At 64.4% G+C, this 19493-nt stretch overlaps 3 protein-coding genes across 3 annotated transcripts; all 3 read left to right on the top strand.

Moving 5' to 3' along the window:
* Nucleotides 1-1032: 1032 nt before the first annotated feature.
* Nucleotides 1033-3963, top strand: LOC138061314 (PHD finger protein 7-like). Its single transcript, XM_068910553.1, has 9 exons — nucleotides 1033-1126; nucleotides 1397-1488; nucleotides 1581-1682; nucleotides 1975-2099; nucleotides 2320-2482; nucleotides 2568-2674; nucleotides 2907-3020; nucleotides 3413-3531; nucleotides 3701-3963. The coding sequence occupies exons 1-9, from the start codon at nucleotides 1093-1095 to the stop codon at nucleotides 3877-3879; spliced, it is 1035 nt and encodes a 344-aa protein (XP_068766654.1). The 5' UTR covers nucleotides 1033-1092; the 3' UTR covers nucleotides 3880-3963.
* Nucleotides 3964-5037: 1074 nt separating this feature from the next.
* Nucleotides 5038-9291, top strand: LOC138061322 (PHD finger protein 7-like). Its single transcript, XM_068910567.1, has 10 exons — nucleotides 5038-5176; nucleotides 6416-6538; nucleotides 6809-6900; nucleotides 6993-7094; nucleotides 7387-7511; nucleotides 7732-7894; nucleotides 7980-8086; nucleotides 8319-8432; nucleotides 8825-8943; nucleotides 9113-9291. Exons 1-10 carry the CDS (start codon nucleotides 5038-5040, stop codon nucleotides 9289-9291), a joined length of 1263 nt encoding a protein of 420 aa, XP_068766668.1.
* A 2561-nt stretch (nucleotides 9292-11852) lies between these two features.
* On the top strand, nucleotides 11853-12927 carry LOC138061323 (PHD finger protein 7-like). Its single transcript, XM_068910568.1, has 4 exons — nucleotides 11853-11950; nucleotides 12221-12312; nucleotides 12405-12506; nucleotides 12799-12927. Exons 1-4 carry the CDS (start codon nucleotides 11917-11919, stop codon nucleotides 12925-12927), a joined length of 357 nt encoding a protein of 118 aa, XP_068766669.1. The 5' UTR covers nucleotides 11853-11916.
* The last annotated feature ends 6566 nt before the right edge of the window (nucleotides 12928-19493 follow it).

Below are 19493 nucleotides of genomic sequence, written 5' to 3' on the forward strand. Positions count from 1 at the left end.
GCCCTGCTGAGGCCACGTCTCGAGTACTGTGTCCCATTGGGGGCTCCCCACTGCACTACTAGAGAGACATGCCACTACTGCAGAGAGTGCAGCGGAGGGCTACCAAGATGGCGAGGGGACGGGAGCATCTCTCCCATGAAGAAAGGCTCACAGAGCTGGGCCTCTTGAGCCTGCAGAAGACAAGACTGACCGGGCATCTCCTCCCTGCCTACAAGTAGCTGAAGGGAGGCTGTCAAGAGGACGGCGCCAGACTCTTCTCCGTGGTGCCCAGCGACAGGACAAGAGGCAACGGACACTAACTGAAACCCACCGAGTTCCGCCAGAACCTGAGGAAGAACTTCTGTCCTGTGCGGCTGACTCAGCACTGGCACAGGTTGCCCGCAGAGGCTGCGGAGTCTCCTTCCCTGGAGATATTCAAAAGCCGCCCGGACGCGAGCCTGGGCAATGCGCTCTCGATGACCCTGCTTGAGCAGTGGCGGGGTTGGCCTCTGATGGTCTCCAGAGGTGCCTGCCAACCTGCAGCACTCGGGGCTTCTCTGGAGCCTGGCTCAGGCCCGGAGGGAGCCCCCAGCGGCAGCCTGGGCACCAGCGGGGCAGGCTGCAAGAGCAACCTGCCTCTCTGCCTGGCTAGCCAAGGGCTCGGGCCCCACCGGGGCCCTTTGCCCGGGCCGTCGCGAGGCGGTGGCCGTGTCCCAGCGCACAGCAGGGAGCTGCAGGCTGTCATGCCCCCGTTTGGCCGGCGCGCTTGCCCCGCGGCAGCGCCTGGGTCACAGCGGTGCTCTGTGACACGGCGGCCCGAGGCAGGCTGACAAGAGCTGGGCGCCTCTGGCCGGTGCCCGCTTGGGAGGCAGCAGCTCCGAGCAACGTGCTGAGGTGAGGGCAGAGGAGGGCAGGGCCGGAGGCAGGGGCTGGCGCGGGGCTGCCCCGGGAGCCGGGGGGGCCCGTGCCGGGGGGCTCTGGGGCGCCGTGCTGGAAACTCACCCTGGTCCCGCTCCTCCCCCAGGGTCAGCAGAGGAGCGTGCGGAAGAGAAACCCCGGCGCTGCGTGGCCGGCACTCTCCGGAGCGCTCCGTCGACTGGCCCTGCGTCCGCCATGAAGCGGAAGGCTCCCGACTCGCAGGAGCAGGGTGAGGGCGCCGTGTCCATGCCCACAGCTGCCTGCAGCCCGCGGCCCAGAGCAAGGGGCGCCCAGGTTGGGCGCGGGCGCCTGCTGGCACCCTCTCCGGGCCATGCGCCCGTCCCCTGCCAACCCCAGAGCACCTTTGCAGCAGCTCCGGCGCTGCCCGGGCCCCGGCCGGGCCGGGACAGAGCAGGGCCTTGCGGGAGTCGCTCAGGGACGTGTCCCCAGGCCCTGGCCGGGTGCTCAGTGCTGCTGGCCTTTGCTCTCTCCCCTCCAGCGTGCATGCTGTGCCGCCGGGCAGACGCCAACGCCGACATCTGTGGGCCGAAGCACGAGAAAGGAGGGCTCTGCGTCCATGAGAACTGCCTGGTGAGTGTGCCTTGCGCCTCCCGGCACCTTTCCCCCAGCAACGCTGCCTGCCTCAGTGTCCTGCTGAGCTGCTGCCCTTGGGCCCGTTGCAGTTCCTGGCCAGCTGGCTCTTCCAGCGCGGGAGCAGGCAAGAAGGCATCTGCGGGTTCATGCCCGTGGACATCAAGTGGAAAATAAAGAGCGCAGCGCAGAAGGTGAGGACGTGCCAGGGACGGGCAGGTTGGTGCGCAGGCAGGCTCTGGGGAGCTGAGCCTGTGGCGCGGTGAGACGTGCTGGTGTTCTGCAGCCATTGTGGGCAGCGCTGCTGCTCCCGGGAGCTCCCCGGCGGCTGCAGCCTAGGCAGCGACGTCGTGCGCGCGGTGGCGGGGCGGGACGGGACGGGACGAGAGGCAGCAGGGCCCAGGTGCCTGGGCCTGTGCTGGAGGTGTGGGGCTGGCCGTGCAGGCGCGCTGCCTGGGGCTGACGGGTCTGCTGCGCCCTTTGCAGCGCTGCTTTGCTTGCGGCGAGCGCGGGGCCGCCATCGCCTGCCAGGGCAAGGGCTGCAGCCGCTGCTTCCACCTGCCCTGTGCCTCGGAGCACGGCTGCGTCAGCCAGTTCTTTGCGCCCTTCCGGTAAGTGCCGCCGGCCCTGCCGCTGCAGCCTCCCGGCCTCGACGCCCTCGCGACAGCGCTGGCCGAGCAGCTGCGCAGCCTGCCCCGCAGCGATGCCTGCGGGCAGTTGCCAGAGCCCGGTCGCGGAGGCCTCCTTGGTGCCCGCTTGGCCCTCCTCTGCGGCAGCGTGGCAGGCCGTGGCCCTGCCTGACCTCGGCCCTCTCTGCCCTGCTCCCCCCAGCTCCTTCTGCTGGGAGCACCGCCCGCAGCAGGCAGTGCCGGCACGGCCCCAGGCGCAAACAACGTGCCTCATCTGCCTGGAGCCCGTGGACGACGGCCTCTCCTACACCACCATGGTGTGCCCGGCGTGCAGAGGGGCCTGGTTCCACCGCGGCTGCATCCAGGTAGGAGGCCCTTGCCCGACCCCGTGCCCGCAGACCGGGGGCCCGCCACAGCGCCCCGCTAACGCTGCCTCTGCCTCTCCTGCAGGGACAGGCTGTGCACGCCGGCTTTTCCTGCTTCCGGTGCCCAATGTGTAAAAACAGGAGAAAATTTCTCCCGGAAATGTTTAAAATGGGGATCCCAATCCCCCTCCGGTTAGTTTCCTGCTGCTGCTCCTGGGCCGGGCGCCCCAGGCACAAGGGTGCCAGCGCGGTGCCGGGCCAAGGGCTCCCCGGGCAGTGGTGGCCCGCAGGGCTGCGGCGAGCCTGGGCCCTGCTTCCCCGGGCACTTTGCAGCGCGACGGGGGGCCAGGAGAGCAGGCCCGTCCTGCGTGTGCCTGGCGCCCGGGCAGGGCAGGCTCCTGACTCGCCCTTCCTTCTCCTGCAGAGCACCAGCCTGGGAGGAAGGCGGGCGCTACCGCCATTTGTACCAGCGGCACAGCCGCTGCGATGCCACCCACTGCCTTCACCCGCGAGGCAGGGAGCAGGCAGAGCCAACGGGGTACGTCAGCAAAGCGGCGATTGTGCAGCTGCCGGGGCGGCAGCAGACGCCCTCGTGTCGGTGTCAGCAGGGGCTGCGAGGAGGTGGAGGGCCCGACCCGCTGGTGGGGCTGGGGCAGAGGGAAAGGGGGAGCCCTTGGGCAGGGGGCCGCCCAGCTGCCAGGGCAGGAGGGCTGCCCGCTGCTAGCGCTGCCCAAGGGCTCCTGCAAGCGCTGCCGGGTGCTGCTGGGGCTCGGCGCGGGCTCGGCGCCTGCCCGGGGGCCCTGCCAGCAGGCACTTGCCACAAGAGCTGTGCTGGCCGCTGCCGTCCTCCGGCCCCTTGCCCCTTGCTGGCCTTGCTGGCCTCAGGGCCAGCCCCGGCTGCCACCGCCAACAACCCCTTTGCTTCGCCAGGCCCTGGGAGCTGCTGCTGTGCTCCTCCTGCGCCTCCAGAGGGGCCCATCGGCGCTGCTTGGCCTTGGCAGACGGCACCGCAAGCTGGGAATGCGACGAGTGTGCCGGCCTGGGCCCCGGTAAGAGGCAAAGGGGCCAGGGGCCAGGCAAGGCCGGGCAGTGGGTGCTCAGGCCACGGCTGCCCGTGCGTCTCTGCCCGCGGGAGGGCTGGCGGCGCCGCTCGCGGCTCTCCAGGCCCGTGCCGCGGGGCGTGGGGCCGTGCTGCTGACCTTCTGCCTCCCCTTACAGCCTCCAGTGCGCACTCACAGCTGGACCGCCCCACCACAAACAGCCAGCCACAACCGGCGTCATCCTCCAGCTCCGCGCCTCCCGACACCCGCAGCCCCACACGCCAGACGGGCCCAGAGCGAAGGCCAAGCCGCTCCAGGACGTCCCGCCGCTCCCAAAATCCTTACCGCCGGCCCTGAAGGCTCCGCCGCCCGAGCCGCGGGCCAGCCCCAAGCAATGGCAGCAGCACCCAGCGCCCAGAATAAAACTCTCAGCTGCTCTCCACCGCCCTGCCTGGTGCCCCTTGCCTTCCTTGCTCCTGCTTTGCCTTGCTGGGGGGGCTGCTGGTGGGCGTGGGAGCAGTGGGGCTGTGTTGTCTGCGCCTCTGGGCAACCCCTTGCCCAAGACCTTCCTTGCTCCGCGCAGGCCTTGGCCACGGGGCAAGCAGCTTGGCCGTGTGCGTCCGGCCCTGGTGGCCGCAGGAGGCAAAGTGGGCTGAGAAGGAGGGAAGGCCGCTGAGGAGGCAGGCAAGCTTGGTGGCTTTGCAAGGGGAAGAGCGGAGATTTCTGATGCTGAAGCCTCCCCTTTCTCTGGCCACTGTCTTGGGCCACGCAGTCCCCAAGGCACCTTTCTCCTTGGAGAGAGCAGCAAGAAAGTCTGCAGAAAGGGAGACTTTCCCTCGGTGGAGGAGGATGCCGTTAGGGATCACCTGAGCAAACTGGCCACCCGCAAGTCCATGGGCCCTGCTAGCATACAGCCGTGAGCGCTGAGGGAGCAGCCAGGTGTCATGGCAAGGCCACTCTGAAGCACCCTGCAAAGCTCCTGGCGATGACGAGAGGTGCCTGAGGCCTGGAAGAAAGCCGCTGTCGCTGTAGCCTTCCAAAAAAGCAAGCAGCAGCAGCCGGGGAACTAGAGGCTACTCAGCCTGCCCTCGAGGCCTGCGGCGGAGCTGAGGCAGCTCCTGCTGCAGCAGGAGACCATTCCCAAGCATGGGAAGGAGGTGGTGGTGATGAGGAGCAGTCAGCCAGGAGTCCCCAAGGGGAAATGAGCCTTCGCCAGTCCAATAGCTTTCTCCGCTCGAGTGCGTGGCTGCCTAGCTGAGGGCAGAGCAGTGGATGTGGTCTCCCTTGCCTTCAGCAAGGCTTCCCACACAGTCTCCCACGCCATCCTCAGAGGTAAGCTCTGCAAGCGGGGGTTAGCTGAGCGGGCAGTGAGGTGGATCGAGAGCTGGCTGAACGGCAGAGCTCCGAGGGTTGCGAGCAGTGGCACAGAGTCTAGTTGGAGGCCTGTAGCTAGCGGTGTGGCCCAGGGCTCGGTGCTGGCTCCAGTCTTGTTCCACGTGTTCTTCAGTGACCTGGATGACGGGACGGATGAAGTTTGCTGCTGACGTTAAAGTGGGAGGAGTGGCTGAGGCACCAGAAGGCTGTGCTGCCCTTCAGAGGGACGTGGACAGGCTGGAGAGTTGGGCGCAGAGCAACCTCCTCGAGTCCAACAAAGGTGAAGTGCAGGGTCCTGCCTCTAGGGAGCGATAGCTGCCCTGCCCCAGGACCCGTTGGGGGTTGACCTGCTGGAAAGCAGCTCTGCTAGAGAAGGACCTGGCTGTCCTGGTGGGCGACAAGCTCAGCATGAGCCAACAACGTGCCCTTGTGGCCAGGAGGGCCAACGGTATCTGGCGCGGCATTAGGAAGAGGGTTGCCAGCAGGAGGAGGGAGGTGATGCTGCCCCTCTCCTCAGCCCTGCTGAGGCCACGTCTCGAGTACTGTGTCCCATTGGGGGCTCCCCACTGCACTACTAGAGAGACATGCCACTACTGCAGAGAGTGCAGCGGAGGGCTACCAAGATGGCGAGGGGACGGGAGCATCTCTCCCATGAAGAAAGGCTCACAGAGCTGGGCCTCTTGAGCCTGCAGAAGACAAGACTGACCGGGCATCTCCTCCCTGCCTACAAGTAGCTGAAGGGAGGCTGTCAAGAGGACGGCGCCAGACTCTTCTCCGTGGTGCCCAGCGACAGGACAAGAGGCAACGGACACTAACTGAAACCCACCGAGTTCCGCCAGAACCTGAGGAAGAACTTCTGTCCTGTGCGGCTGACTCAGCACTGGCACAGGTTGCCCGCAGAGGCTGCGGAGTCTCCTTCCCTGGAGATATTCAAAAGCCGCCCGGACGCGAGCCTGGGCAATGCGCTCTCGATGACCCTGCTTGAGCAGTGGCGGGGTTGGCCTCTGATGGTCTCCAGAGGTGCCTGCCAACCTGCAGCACTCGGGGCTTCTCTGGAGCCTGGCTCAGGCCCGGAGGGAGCCCCCAGCGGCAGCCTGGGCACCAGCGGGGCAGGCTGCAAGAGCAACCTGCCTCTCTGCCTGGCTAGCCAAGGGCTCGGGCCCCACCGGGGCCCTTTGCCCGGGCCGTCGCGAGGCGGTGGCCGTGTCCCAGCGCACAGCAGGGAGCTGCAGGCTGTCATGCCCCCGTTTGGCCGGCGCGCTTGCCCCGCGGCAGCGCCTGGGTCACAGCGGTGCTCTGTGACACGGCGGCCCGAGGCAGGCTGACAAGAGCTGGGCGCCTCTGGCCGGTGCCCGCTTGGGAGGCAGCAGCTCCGAGCAACGTGCTGAGGTGAGGGCAGAGGAGGGCAGGGCCGGAGGCAGGGGCTGGCGCGGGGCTGCCCCGGGAGCCGGGGGGGCCCGTGCCGGGGGGCTCTGGGGCGCCGTGCTGGAAACTCACCCTGGTCCCGCTCCTCCCCCAGGGTCAGCAGAGGAGCGTGCGGAAGAGAAACCCCGGCGCTGCGTGGCCGGCACTCTCCGGAGCGCTCCGTCGACTGGCCCTGCGTCCGCCATGAAGCGGAAGGCTCCCGACTCGCAGGAGCAGGGTGAGGGCGCCGTGTCCATGCCCACAGCTGCCTGCAGCCCGCGGCCCAGAGCAAGGGGCGCCCAGGTTGGGCGCGGGCGCCTGCTGGCACCCTCTCCGGGCCATGCGCCCGTCCCCTGCCAACCCCAGAGCACCTTTGCAGCAGCTCCGGCGCTGCCCGGGCCCCGGCCGGGCCGGGACAGAGCAGGGCCTTGCGGGAGTCGCTCAGGGACGTGTCCCCAGGCCCTGGCCGGGTGCTCAGTGCTGCTGGCCTTTGCTCTCTCCCCTCCAGCGTGCATGCTGTGCCGCCGGGCAGACGCCAACGCCGACATCTGTGGGCCGAAGCACGAGAAAGGAGGGCTCTGCGTCCATGAGAACTGCCTGGTGAGTGTGCCTTGCGCCTCCCGGCACCTTTCCCCCAGCAACGCTGCCTGCCTCAGTGTCCTGCTGAGCTGCTGCCCTTGGGCCCGTTGCAGTTCCTGGCCAGCTGGCTCTTCCAGCGCGGGAGCAGGCAAGAAGGCATCTGCGGGTTCATGCCCGTGGACATCAAGTGGAAAATAAAGAGCGCAGCGCAGAAGGTGAGGACGTGCCAGGGACGGGCAGGTTGGTGCGCAGGCAGGCTCTGGGGAGCTGAGCCTGTGGCGCGGTGAGACGTGCTGGTGTTCTGCAGCCATTGTGGGCAGCGCTGCTGCTCCCGGGAGCTCCCCGGCGGCTGCAGCCTAGGCAGCGACGTCGTGCGCGCGGTGGCGGGGCGGGACGGGACGGGGCGAGAGGCAGCAGGGCCCAGGTGCCTGGGCCTGTGCTGGAGGTGTGGGGCTGGCCGTGCAGGCGCGCTGCCTGGGGCTGACGGGTCTGCTGCGCCCTTTGCAGCGCTGCTTTGCTTGCGGCGAGCGCGGGGCCGCCATCGCCTGCCAGGGCAAGGGCTGCAGCCGCTGCTTCCACCTGCCCTGTGCCTCGGAGCACGGCTGCGTCACCCAGTTCTTTGCGCCCTTCCGGTAAGTGCCGCCGGCCCTGCCGCTGCAGCCTCCCGGCCTCGACGCCCTCGCGACAGCGCTGGCCGAGCAGCTGCGCAGCCTGCCCCGCAGCGATGCCTGCGGGCAGCTGCCAGAGCCCGGTCGCGGAGGCCTCCTTGGTGCCCGCTTGGCCCTCCTCTGCGGCAGCGTGGCAGGCCGTGGCCCTGCCTGACCTCGGCCCTCTCTGCCCTGCTCCCCCCAGCTCCTTCTGCTGGGAGCACCGCCCGCAGCAGGCAGTGCCGGCACGGCCCCAGGCGCAAACAACGTGCCTCATCTGCCTGGAGCCCGTGGACGACGGCCTCTCCTACACCACCATGGTGTGCCCGGCGTGCAGAGGGGCCTGGTTCCACCGCGGCTGCATCCAGGTAGGAGGCCCTTGCCCGACCCCGTGCCCGCAGACCGGGGGCCCGCCACAGCGCCCCGCTAACGCTGCCTCTGCCTCTCCTGCAGGGACAGGCTGTGCACGCCGGCTTTTCCTGCTTCCGGTGCCCAATGTGTAAAAACAGGAGAAAATTTCTCCCGGAAATGTTTAAAATGGGGATCCCAATCCCCCTCCGGTTAGTTTCCTGCTGCTGCTCCTGGGCCGGGCGCCCCAGGCACAAGGGTGCCAGCGCGGTGCCGGGCCAAGGGCTCCCCGGGCAGTGGTGGCCCGCAGGGCTGCGGCGAGCCTGGGCCCTGCTTCCCCGGGCACTTTGCAGCGCGACGGGGGGCCAGGAGAGCAGGCCCGTCCTGCGTGTGCCTGGCGCCCGGGCAGGGCAGGCTCCTGACTCGCCCTTCCTTCTCCTGCAGAGCACCAGCCTGGGAGGAAGGCGGGCGCTACCGCCATTTGTACCAGCGGCACAGCCGCTGCGATGCCACCCACTGCCTTCACCCGCGAGGCAGGGAGCAGGCAGAGCCAACGGGGTACGTCAGCAAAGCGGCGATTGTGCAGCTGCCGGGGCGGCAGCAGACGCCCTCGTGTCGGTGTCAGCAGGGGCTGCGAGGAGGTGGAGGGCCCGACCCGCTGGTGGGGCTGGGGCAGAGGGAAAGGGGGAGCCCTTGGGCAGGGGGCCGCCCAGCTGCCAGGGCAGGAGGGCTGCCCGCTGCTAGCGCTGCCCAAGGGCTCCTGCAAGCGCTGCCGGGTGCTGCTGGGGCTCGGCGCGGGCTCGGCGCCTGCCCGGGGGCCCTGCCAGCAGGCACTTGCCACAAGAGCTGTGCTGGCCGCTGCCGTCCTCCGGCCCCTTGCCCCTTGCTGGCCTTGCTGGCCTCAGGGCCAGCCCCGGCTGCCACCGCCAACAACCCCTTTGCTTCGCCAGGCCCTGGGAGCTGCTGCTGTGCTCCTCCTGCGCCTCCAGAGGGGCCCATCGGCGCTGCTTGGCCTTGGCAGACGGCACCGCAAGCTGGGAATGCGACGAGTGTGCCGGCCTGGGCCCCGGTAAGAGGCAAAGGGGCCAGGGGCCAGGCAAGGCCGGGCAGTGGGTGCTCAGGCCACGGCTGCCCGTGCGTCTCTGCCCGCGGGAGGGCTGGCGGCGCCGCTCGCGGCTCTCCAGGCCCGTGCCGCGGGGCGTGGGGCCGTGCTGCTGACCTTCTGCCTCCCCTTACAGCCTCCAGTGCGCACTCACAGCTGGACCGCCCCACCACAAACAGCCAGCCACAACCGGCGTCATCCTCCAGCTCCGCGCCTCCCGACACCCGCAGCCCCACACGCCAGACGGGCCCAGAGCGAAGGCCAAGCCGCTCCAGGACGTCCCGCCGCTCCCAAAATCCTTACCGCCGGCCCTGAAGGCTCCGCCGCCCGAGCCGCGGGCCAGCCCCAAGCAATGGCAGCAGCACCCAGCGCCCAGAATAAAACTCTCAGCTGCTCTCCACCGCCCTGCCTGGTGCCCCTTGCCTTCCTTGCTCCTGCTTTTCCTTGCTGGGGGGGCTGCTGGTGGGCGTGGGAGCAGTGGGGCTGTGTTGTCTGCGCCTCTGGGCAACCCCTTGCCCAAGACCTTCCTTGCTCCGCGCAGGCCTTGGCCACGGGGCAAGCAGCTTGGCCATGTGCGTCCGGCCCTGGTGGCCGCAGGAGGCAAAGTGGGCTGAGAAGGAGGGAAGGCCGCTGAGGAGGCGGGCAAGCTTGGTGGCTTTGCAAGGGGAAGAGCGGAGATTTCTGATGCTGAAGCCTCCCCTTTCTCTGGCCACTGTCTTGGGCCACGCAGTCCCCAAGGCACCTTTCTCCTTGGAGAGAGCAGCAAGAAAGTCTGCAGAAAGGGAGACTTTCCCTCGGTGGAGGAGGATGCCGTTAGGGATCACCTGAGCAAACTGGCCACCCGCAAGTCCATGGGCCCTGCTAGCATACAGCCGTGAGCGCTGAGGGAGCAGCCAGGTGTCATGGCAAGGCCACTCTGAAGCACCCTGCAAAGCTCCTGGCGATGACGAGAGGTGCCTGAGGCCTGGAAGAAAGCCGCTGTCACTGTAGCCTTCCAAAAAAGCAAGCAGCAGCAGCCGGGGAACTAGGGGCTACTCAGCCTGCCCTCGAGGCCTGCGGCGGAGCTGAGGCAGCTCCTGCTGCAGCAGGAGACCATTCCCAAGCATGGGAAGGAGGTGGTGGTGATGAGGAGCAGTCAGCCAGGAGTCCCCAAGGGGAAATGAGCCTTCGCCAGTCCAATAGCCTTCTCCGCTCGAGTGCGTGGCTGCCTAGCTGAGGGCAGAGCAGTGGATGTGGTCTCCCTTGCCTTCAGCAAGGCTTCCCACACAGTCTCCCACGCCATCCTCAGAGGTAAGCTCTGCAAGCGGGGGTTAGCTGAGCGGGCAGTGAGGTGGATCGAGAGCTGGCTGAACGGCAGAGCTCCGAGGGTTGCGAGCAGTGGCACAGAGTCTAGTTGGAGGCCTGTAGCTAGCGGTGTGGCCCAGGGCTCGGTGCTGGCTCCAGTCTTGTTCCACGTGTTCTTCAGTGACCTGGATGACGGGACGGATGAAGTTTGCTGCTGACGTTAAAGTGGGAGGAGTGGCTGAGGCACCAGAAGGCTGTGCTGCCCTTCAGAGGGACGTGGACAGGCTGGAGAGTTGGGCGCAGAGCAACCTCCTCGAGTCCAACAAAGGTGAAGTGCAGGGTCCTGCCTCTAGGGAGCGATAGCTGCCCTGCCCCAGGACCCGTTGGGGGTTGACCTGCTGGAAAGCAGCTCTGCTAGAGAAGGACCTGGCTGTCCTGGTGGGCGACAAGCTCAGCATGAGCCAGCAACGTGCCCTTGTGGCCAGGAGGGCCAACGGTATCTGGCGCGGCATTAGGAAGAGGGTTGCCAGCAGGAGGAGGGAGGTGATGCTGCCCCTCTCCTCAGCCCTGCTGAGGCCACGTCTCGAGTACTGTGTCCCATTGGGGGCTCCCCACTGCACTACTAGAGAGACATGCCACTACTGCAGAGAGTGCAGCGGAGGGCTACCAAGATGGCGAGGGGACGGGAGCATCTCTCCCATGAAGAAAGGCTCACAGAGCCGGGCCTCTTGAGCCTGCAGAAGACAAGACTGACCGGGCATCTCCTCCCTGCCTACAAGTAGCTGAAGGGAGGCTGTCAAGAGGACGGCGCCAGACTCTTCTCCGTGGTGCCCAGCGACAGGACAAGAGGCAACGGACACTAACTGAAACCCACCGAGTTCCGCCAGAACCTGAGGAAGAACTTCTGTCCTGTGCGGCTGACTGAGCACTGGCACAGGTTGCCCGCAGAGGCTGCGGAGTCTCCTTCCCTGGAGATATTCAAAAGCCGCCCGGACGCGAGCCTGGGCAATGCGCTCTCGATGACCCTGCTTGAGCAGTGGCGGGGTTGGCCTCTGATGGTCTCCAGAGGTGCCTGCCAACCTGCAGCGCTCGGGGCTTCTCTGGAGCCTGGCTCAGGCCCGGAGGGAGCCCCCAGCGGCAGCCTGGGCACCAGCGGGGCAGGCTGCAAGAGCAACCTGCCTCTCTGCCTGGCTAGCCAAGGGCTCGGGCCCCACCGGGGCCCTTTGCCCGGGCCGTCGCGAGGCGGTGGCCGTGTCCCAGCGCACAGCAGGGAGCTGCAGGCTGTCGTGCCCCCGTTTGGCCGGCGCGCTTGCCCCGCGGCAGCGCCTGGGTCACAGCGGTGCTCTGTGACACGGCGGCCCGAGGCAGGCTGACAAGAGCTGGGCGCCTCTGGCCGGTGCCCGCTTGGGAGGCAGCAGCTCCGAGCAACGTGCTGAGGTGAGGGCAGAGGAGGGCAGGGCCGGAGGCAGGGGCTGGCGCGGGGCTGCCCCGGGAGCCGGGGGGGCCCGTGCCGGGGGGCTCTGGGGCGCCGTGCTGGAAACTCACCCTGGTCCCGCTCCTCCCCCAGGGTCAGCAGAGGAGCGTGCGGAAGAGAAACCCCGGCGCTGCGTGGCCGGCACTCTCCGGAGCGCTCCGTCGACTGGCCCTGCGTCCGCCATGAAGCGGAAGGCTCCCGACTCGCAGGAGCAGGGTGAGGGCGCCGTGTCCATGCCCACAGCTGCCTGCAGCCCGCGGCCCAGAGCAAGGGGCGCCCAGGTTGGGCGCGGGCGCCTGCTGGCACCCTCTCCGGGCCATGCGCCCGTCCCCTGCCAACCCCAGAGCACCTTTGCAGCAGCTCCGGCGCTGCCCGGGCCCCGGCCGGGCCGGGACAGAGCAGGGCCTTGCGGGAGTCGCTCAGGGACGTGTCCCCAGGCCCTGGCCGGGTGCTCAGTGCTGCTGGCCTTTGCTCTCTCCCCTCCAGCGTGCATGCTGTGCCGCCGGGCAGACGCCAACGCCGACATCTGTGGGCCGAAGCACGAGAAAGGAGGGCTCTGCGTCCATGAGAACTGCCTGGTGAGTGTGCCTTGCGCCTCCCGGCACCTTTCCCCCAGCAACGCTGCCTGCCTCAGTGTCCTGCTGAGCTGCTGCCCTTGGGCCCGTTGCAGTTCCTGGCCAGCTGGCTCTTCCAGCGCGGGAGCAGGCAAGAAGGCATCTGCGGGTTCATGCCCGTGGACATCAAGTGGAAAATAAAGAGCGCAGCGCAGAAGGTGAGGACGTGCCAGGGACGGGCAGGTTGGTGCGCAGGCAGGCTCTGGGGAGCTGAGCCTGTGGCGCGGTGAGACGTGCTGGTGTTCTGCAGCCGTTGTGGGCAGCGCTGCTGCTCCCGGGAGCTCCCCGGCGGCTGCAGCCTAGGCAGCGACGTCGTGCGCGCGGTGGCGGGGCGGGACGGGACGGGGCGAGAGGCAGCAGGGCCCAGGTGCCTGGGCCTGTGCTGGAGGTGTGGGGCTGGCCGTGCAGGCGCGCTGCCTGGGGCTGACGGGTCTGCTGCGCTCTTTGCAGCGCTGCTTTGCTTGCGGCGAGCGCGGGGCCGCCATCGCCTGCCAGGGCAAGGGCTGCAGCCGCTGCTTCCACCTGCCCTGTGCCTCGGAGCACGGCTGCGTCAGCCAGTTCTTTGCGCCCTTCCGGTAAGTGCCGCCGGCCCTGCCGCTGCAGCCTCCCGGCCTCGACGCCCTCGCGACAGCGCTGGCCGAGCAGCTGCGCAGCCTGCCCCGCAGCGATGCCTGCGGGCAGCTGCCAGAGCCCGGCCGCGGAGGCCTCCTTGGTGCGTGCCCGCTTGGCCCTCCTCTGCGGCAGCGTGGCAGGCCGTGGCCCTGCCTGACCTCGGCCCTCTCTGCCCTGCTCCCCCCAGCTCCTTCTGCTGGGAGCACCGCCCGCAGCAGGCAGTGCCGGCACGGCCCCAGGCGCAAACAACGTGCCTCATCTGCCTGGAGCCCGTGGACGACGGCCTCTCCTACACCACCATGGTGTGCCCGGCGTGCAGAGGGGCCTGGTTCCACCGCGGCTGCATCCAGGTAGGAGGCCCTTGCCCGACCCCGTGCCCGCAGACCGGGGGCCCGCCACAGCGCCCCGCTAACGCTGCCTCTGCCTCTCCTGCAGGGACAGGCTGTGCACGCCGGCTTTTCCTGCTTCCGGTGCCCAATGTGTAAAAACAGGAGAAAATTTCTCCCGGAAATGTTTAAAATGGGGATCCCAATCCCCCTCCGGTTAGTTTCCTGCTGCTGCTCCTGGGCCGGGCGCCCCAGGCACAAGGGTGCCAGCGCGGTGCCGGGCCAAGGGCTCCCCGGGCAGTGGTGGCCCGCAGGGCTGCGGCGAGCCTGGGCCCTGCTTCCCCGGGCACTTTGCAGCGCGACGGGGGGCCAGGAGAGCAGGCCCGTCCTGCGTGTGCCTGGCGCCCGGGCAGGGCAGGCTCCTGACTCGCCCTTCCTTCTCCTGCAGAGCACCAGCCTGGGAGGAAGGCGGGCGCTACCGCCATTTGTACCAGCGGCACAGCCGCTGCGATGCCACCCACTGCCTTCACCCGCGAGGCAGGGAGCAGGCAGAGCCAGCGGGGTACGTCAGCAAAGCGGCGATTGTGCAGCTGCCGGGGCGGCAGCAGACGCCCTCGTGTCGGTGTCAGCAGGGGCTGCGAGGAGGTGGAGGGCCCGACCCGCTGGTGGGGCTGGGGCAGAGGGAAAGGGGGAGCCCTTGGGCAGGGGGCCGCCCAGCTGCCAGGGCAGGAGGGCTGCCCGCTGCTAGCGCTGCCCAAGGGCTCCTGCAAGCGCTGCCGGGTGCTGCTGGGGCTCGGCGCGGGCTCGGCGCCTGCCCGGGGGCCCTGCCAGCAGGCACTTGCCACAAGAGCTGTGCTGGCCGCTGCCGTCCTCCGGCCCCTTGCCCCTTGCTGGCCTTGCTGGCCTCAGGGCCAGCCCCGGCTGCCACCGCCAACAACCCCTTTGCTTCGCCAGGCCCTGGGAGCTGCTGCTGTGCTCCTCCTGCGCCTCCAGAGGGGCCCATCGGCGCTGCTTGGCCTTGGCAGACGGCACCGCAAGCTGGGAATGCGACGAGTGTGCCGGCCTGGGCCCCGGTAAGAGGCAAAGGGGCCAGGGGCCAGGCAAGGCCGGGCAGTGGGTGCTCAGGCCACGGCTGCCCGTGCGTCTCTGCCCGCGGGAGGGCTGGCGGCGCCGCTCGCGGCTCTCCAGGCCCGTGCCGCGGGGCGTGGGGCCGTGCTGCTGACCTTCTGCCTCCCCTTACAGCCTCCAGTGCGCACTCACAGCTGGACCGCCCCACCACAAACAGCCAGCCACAACCGGCGTCATCCTCCAGCTCCGCGCCTCCCGACACCCGCAGCCCCACACGCCAGACGGGCCCAGAGCGAAGGCCAAGCCGCTCCAGGACGTCCCGCCGCTCCCAAAATCCTTACCGCCGGCCCTGAAGGCTCCGCCGCCCGAGCCGCGGGCCAGCCCCAAGCAATGGCAGCAGCACCCAGCGCCCAGAATAAAACTCTCAGCTGCTCTCCACCGCCCTGCCTGGTGCCCGATCTCTAGATCATCTCCAGAGGTGCCTTCTGACCTCTGCCATTCTGTGCTGCTTTCATTCTGTTAGGATTCGGTGAGAGACAAAGCACAGAGCCCCACGTCCGGTTGGGGTGCCAAGGGCATGGCAAAGGAAATGCCGGGCTGCCCCAAAGTTTGTACCTGCATAACTCCTGCCTCAGAGCCTTGTATGGGGCTGATGGTTTCAGATTCAGGCAACGTCTGAGACTGGCACCAAGGTTAGGAGAGAGATCCAGCCTCAAGCCCCATGTGATTGGGGGCTGTAAGGGGCATACCAAAGGAAATGTGGAGCTGCCTTGGATCATATTATTTAGAGTGTGTTTAGTCACCTAACTCCCGCTGATGTAAAAACTCTCCCAGAGGCTCTGCTGACTCTATCCTGCTCTCCGGGATAAAGGGTCCATAAATCCATGCCTGAACGTGGCACTCCGAGTCTCACCGGACTGTATCCAGCCTTTGGACTTTTGAAAACCACTGTGATCCCATTGTACAAACTCCTGATCTAGCACTGGCTCAACCCACTGGTTAAAATGCATTGCTGAGGAGCATTATCTTGGTAACGGTAGATTTTAGCAAGGTGAGGTCCCAGGTGGCCTCCCAGGGCAACGTGATGTGGGATAGGGTCTAGTTGTCCCATGCTGATGCATGCAGGGAAACCAGCACAAGCAGGTCAGACCCGTCCTGCGGAGGGATGCTGAGTATGGGTGTGAGGCCAATGCAGAACTGTACAAGTGCTTTAGATCAGCCAGGTCTTGGCTTGTCAGCCTGACAGAAGGAGGGCTGGGAAAATCCTCATATTTTGTCCTAAATGCCAGACTGGTATGGAAGAGAAACAAACGCATCTGCTTGTGCTTTTGGCAGTTACAAGTCCAAGCCAAAAACCCAGTGCAATATCCTAAGAAAACAGCTCAGCAAAAATAAGTCTGTGACTTAAAACGATCCCCCAAGGTTCATTTTTTTCCGAGGGCAGGTGCCTGGCTGCATATGCAAATTAGCTGCTTGTCAAGGACCTTTGGTGGCTCCCAAAATGCATATGACACAGGGAGACACAGTTCCTCTCCTCTTAGGAGCTGGCTTATTCTCTGGGGCTGGTGGCAGGACAGGCACACTGCACTCTGCGGGGCCCCAGCCATCGTGTTGCTGACAAGGGGAGCTGATTGGGGAGAAAAAAGATAAATCAGTGCCCATGTTATTTCTTGATGAGCTAGCAGAGAGGCAGCAATAGAGTCGCTCCCCTGCCAAAAACCCCGGGCGCCCATGTGCCAGCCTGCGGCCAGGCCCTCCATTTCCCTAAGATGTAGTTCAGCATCTGTAGCTGGTGGTACAGCTGAGCCAAGGCCAGAAACTACCTGGAGACCTCCACACGCTAAATGTCTCTTCCTCAGCTGTGCCAACAACAGATTTATTTGGGATTTTTCTTCTTCCCCATTTTGGAGCAGTTTAGGAAAAAAAAACCACTTCCCAGAGACATCATCTGTGTTTCTGCTTTGTTCCAATCAAAATCAAAAGGGCTTTGGTTTATTTCCAGCTTTTTAAGGCAAAAAGTGAATATGTGCAATCAAAGGACATGTCAAAGAGGAAGAAACTTCAGATCAAGAGATTGAAGTGCCATATTGCGAGCCATGAAAACACATCAAAGGGAAATATTTTTATTTTGAATGTGTTTTTTTTTCTGTCCTTTGTCTCCTGGAGTATCTTAGTTTTTTCAGACACAAGTGATCAAGCGAAGCAGGAATGAAGCCAAGCAGCTTGCACAAGGCTTTGCACAGGGGGCAGACTCTGGGCACCCCTAAAAGCCCATTGTCCCCTAAACAACCAGGAAGACTCTTCCTCTGGCCTGGCTCCAAGCAGCACACATTTCTCCTGCCGGCCTGTCCTACCTAGTTATCTAATGATACAATATGTGTCCTATTAAGCTGAAATTAAGTGGCTGTCTGGGAGCTGTAATGAAAAGCCTCATTGGAGCTGTTGGATATTAGTGCTTATTTAGGCAGCAAATAGGTGGGGGCGGGATGTGGGGAGCAGAGCCAGGAGCAGCCCCTGCCCAGCTCTCCTTGGCAGCTGCTGTGGGATGAGATGGGGTTGCTTTACTGGGAGGGCATCTCGCAGATAGGAGACAGGGGGGAAACTCATTTGCACAGGAAAGCCTCAGGTGAGCGTTGGTCAAATTTTCCCAGAATTGAGCCTCCACCCATGGCACCCTGCACAACTCCCATGGGGTCCCCGATGTGCTGCGACATGGGACTGGATGAAGCAGGCAGTGCCTCCCTCCTTTTCCTCCCACCAGGGAGCTTTTGCTCGGCCCTCTTTCCGCTCTGAGCACCTCTGAATCCATTTTCTGCATCACTCTACCCACTTGGAAGCATTTATCCTTTTGGATTTGAATGTCACCAACATGAACTGCATCCAGTGATTAATCGTGAGCAGAAAGGAGTCCTTCCAAAGCTGCAGAAGGACTTTTTGAGCAGCTGTGAACAAGATTCCTGTTAGGATACTCTTTTCTCCCACTGTCGCTTCTGCCTGCATTTGGGATTGGGCTTTTTTTCCCTCGTTATTTATTTGGCAATGTTTTCCAAGCCTAATCCAGTGAAGCAACTTGCATTTTTACAAGGTCTTATAGTCATTTGGGGAGGGGAGAGGTAGTTTAAGGAAATATGCAGTCTCCCAGCTGAGCTGCCTCTGTTTTCAGTAGTTTTTGAACATACTGGTCAGCTTTGGTCAGGTTGAACACAGTGGCTGAGGTCTTACTGGGGCGGGGGGGGGGGAGCACTAGCAATCTGGGGGAAAGAGGGTGGGCATGTAGGGAAGATACAAGCTCGCCCCTTGGGGAAGGCAGCAGCTGGAGCACAACCCTTACCAGCCACTAGAGAATCCACACCCAACTTTACCTTCAAGACATAGAGTTTGGGACAGCAGACATTACCATTGCTGGCTGCTTTCTTCCTGCTGCCATGCGTTCCCAGCACGAGCTGGCTTTCACTCAGCTTCTCTCACCCACGGCACTTGGCTTGGTGCAGAGGTATCCGCACTGCAACACTCACCGACTTGGCCCTGCACCGCCCAGCCTGTAGCCCATCACTCAGACTCAGGCTGGACCATTTGGGGGCATTAGTGTGAACCAGCTCCTCTTGTGGGCTTTGCAGAGGCAAGAGGCTGGCAGCGGGCGCAGGCCAGCCCTGGCCTCACAGCAGCTGCGCCCGGCACTGCTCTGGGCGCCACGCTGTAGGTCCTTCCATGTAGTCAGTAGAGCTGTCAGGGTGATTTTAGCCATCTTTTGGCTCAATCTGATGGCAGAATCTAGCCCCTGGCGACATCTGCTGAACCTCCAATATTCCCTGGAGGACTCCATAAACCAGTGATTGGATTACACTGATCTAGAAACGTTGGTTTTTTTCGTCTTCTACAATGCTGAGAATACTCATCGTTTACCAAGTAATCCCGTGATCATTTGATATCGGCTGCAAGCACAATGTGAGCAGCAATTATTCCTGATTTTGTTTAACTGTTTGTGCAAGAGACCCGGGAAAGGCAGTGCCTGTACGCACGCACACCCACACAGAAGCATAAACTGAGGCAGTGTTTATTAATCTGCTCGGTGGGGTCCTGTCAGGCCGAATGTATTTCAGTATTGAAACAGAAAGAAGTAGGCTCCCAAGAACAAGCCGGATTATTTACAGGGCATTGATCGGTGCAGAGCCTTTGCTGGCTCAGCAGTTTGAACCCTTCGTTTTCATCAGCGGAGTGCTTAACCCTTGGATAATTGGATTTGCAGTTGTTATTGTGAGCTGTGCTGCCCCCAACGAACCTGTACAGTCCCGGCAGGGTACCCGCAGCTCTCCGAGGAGATAGGGAGCTGAAATGCCCAAATTCATGCAAGGCCAAGGGGAAACAGTAGGGTCCTGGCACACAGAGACATCGGCTCCCTGGTAAACAAACCTGACGAAGCCAGGGCTAGAGCTGTGCGCAAGGAGCAGGATTTCCTTCAATGTAAGGTGGGCTGTAGTTCTAACTATCCTAAAAGGCATCTTGCAAGTGCAAGGGTCTTGCAAGAATTAGAGAGAATGACAGCCTTTGTACCCATGGGAGGGTACCAAACTCAGCAGCCTTCCACCGTAGGGTGGACAGGAGGCAGGAAGAGCACAGCTAGTGAGTGGTAGGAGGGTGGGCTGGAGGGGTCTTGTGGGAAAATCCCACTGCTGAGGCAGAAGGAAACCCCCCCCACCACAGACCTGATGGCCTTAGTCCTGAACTGTGTCATATTTAGAGGTCACGGATGCTCCAGCTGACATTTTAAGTACTTCATTAATTAATTAGCACTAAAGGGTGCACCTGAGACCACAGCCGTGAGCCTACTACTAAGGCGCAGTCTCCCAGCATCTCAGCAGAGGAAAGACATATTAGTGGCAAGGTAAACTGAGGCATGGAAAGATGGACGAAGCAGTTTCCTGGGGCCTTTGACAGGCCGGGGCTCCGAGCCCTGTGCCCTTTTTGCAGGATAGTGATGTGGTAGCAATACTGTCCAAAGGCATCAGGCCAATCGCTAGGACTTATCTGTGCTTTCAAGGGTTTGCCACTAGCGAAAGGGTCGCGGTCCTGCCCAAGGAAGACCGCCAAAGCCCTCCAAGTCCACAGATGCTGAAGATGTCTGCGTTTCCATCCCCACGG

The sequence above is a fragment of the Struthio camelus genome, chromosome 16 (genome assembly GCF_040807025.1).
Source record: "Struthio camelus isolate bStrCam1 chromosome 16, bStrCam1.hap1, whole genome shotgun sequence".
Taxonomy (NCBI): Eukaryota; Metazoa; Chordata; class Aves; order Struthioniformes; family Struthionidae; genus Struthio; species Struthio camelus.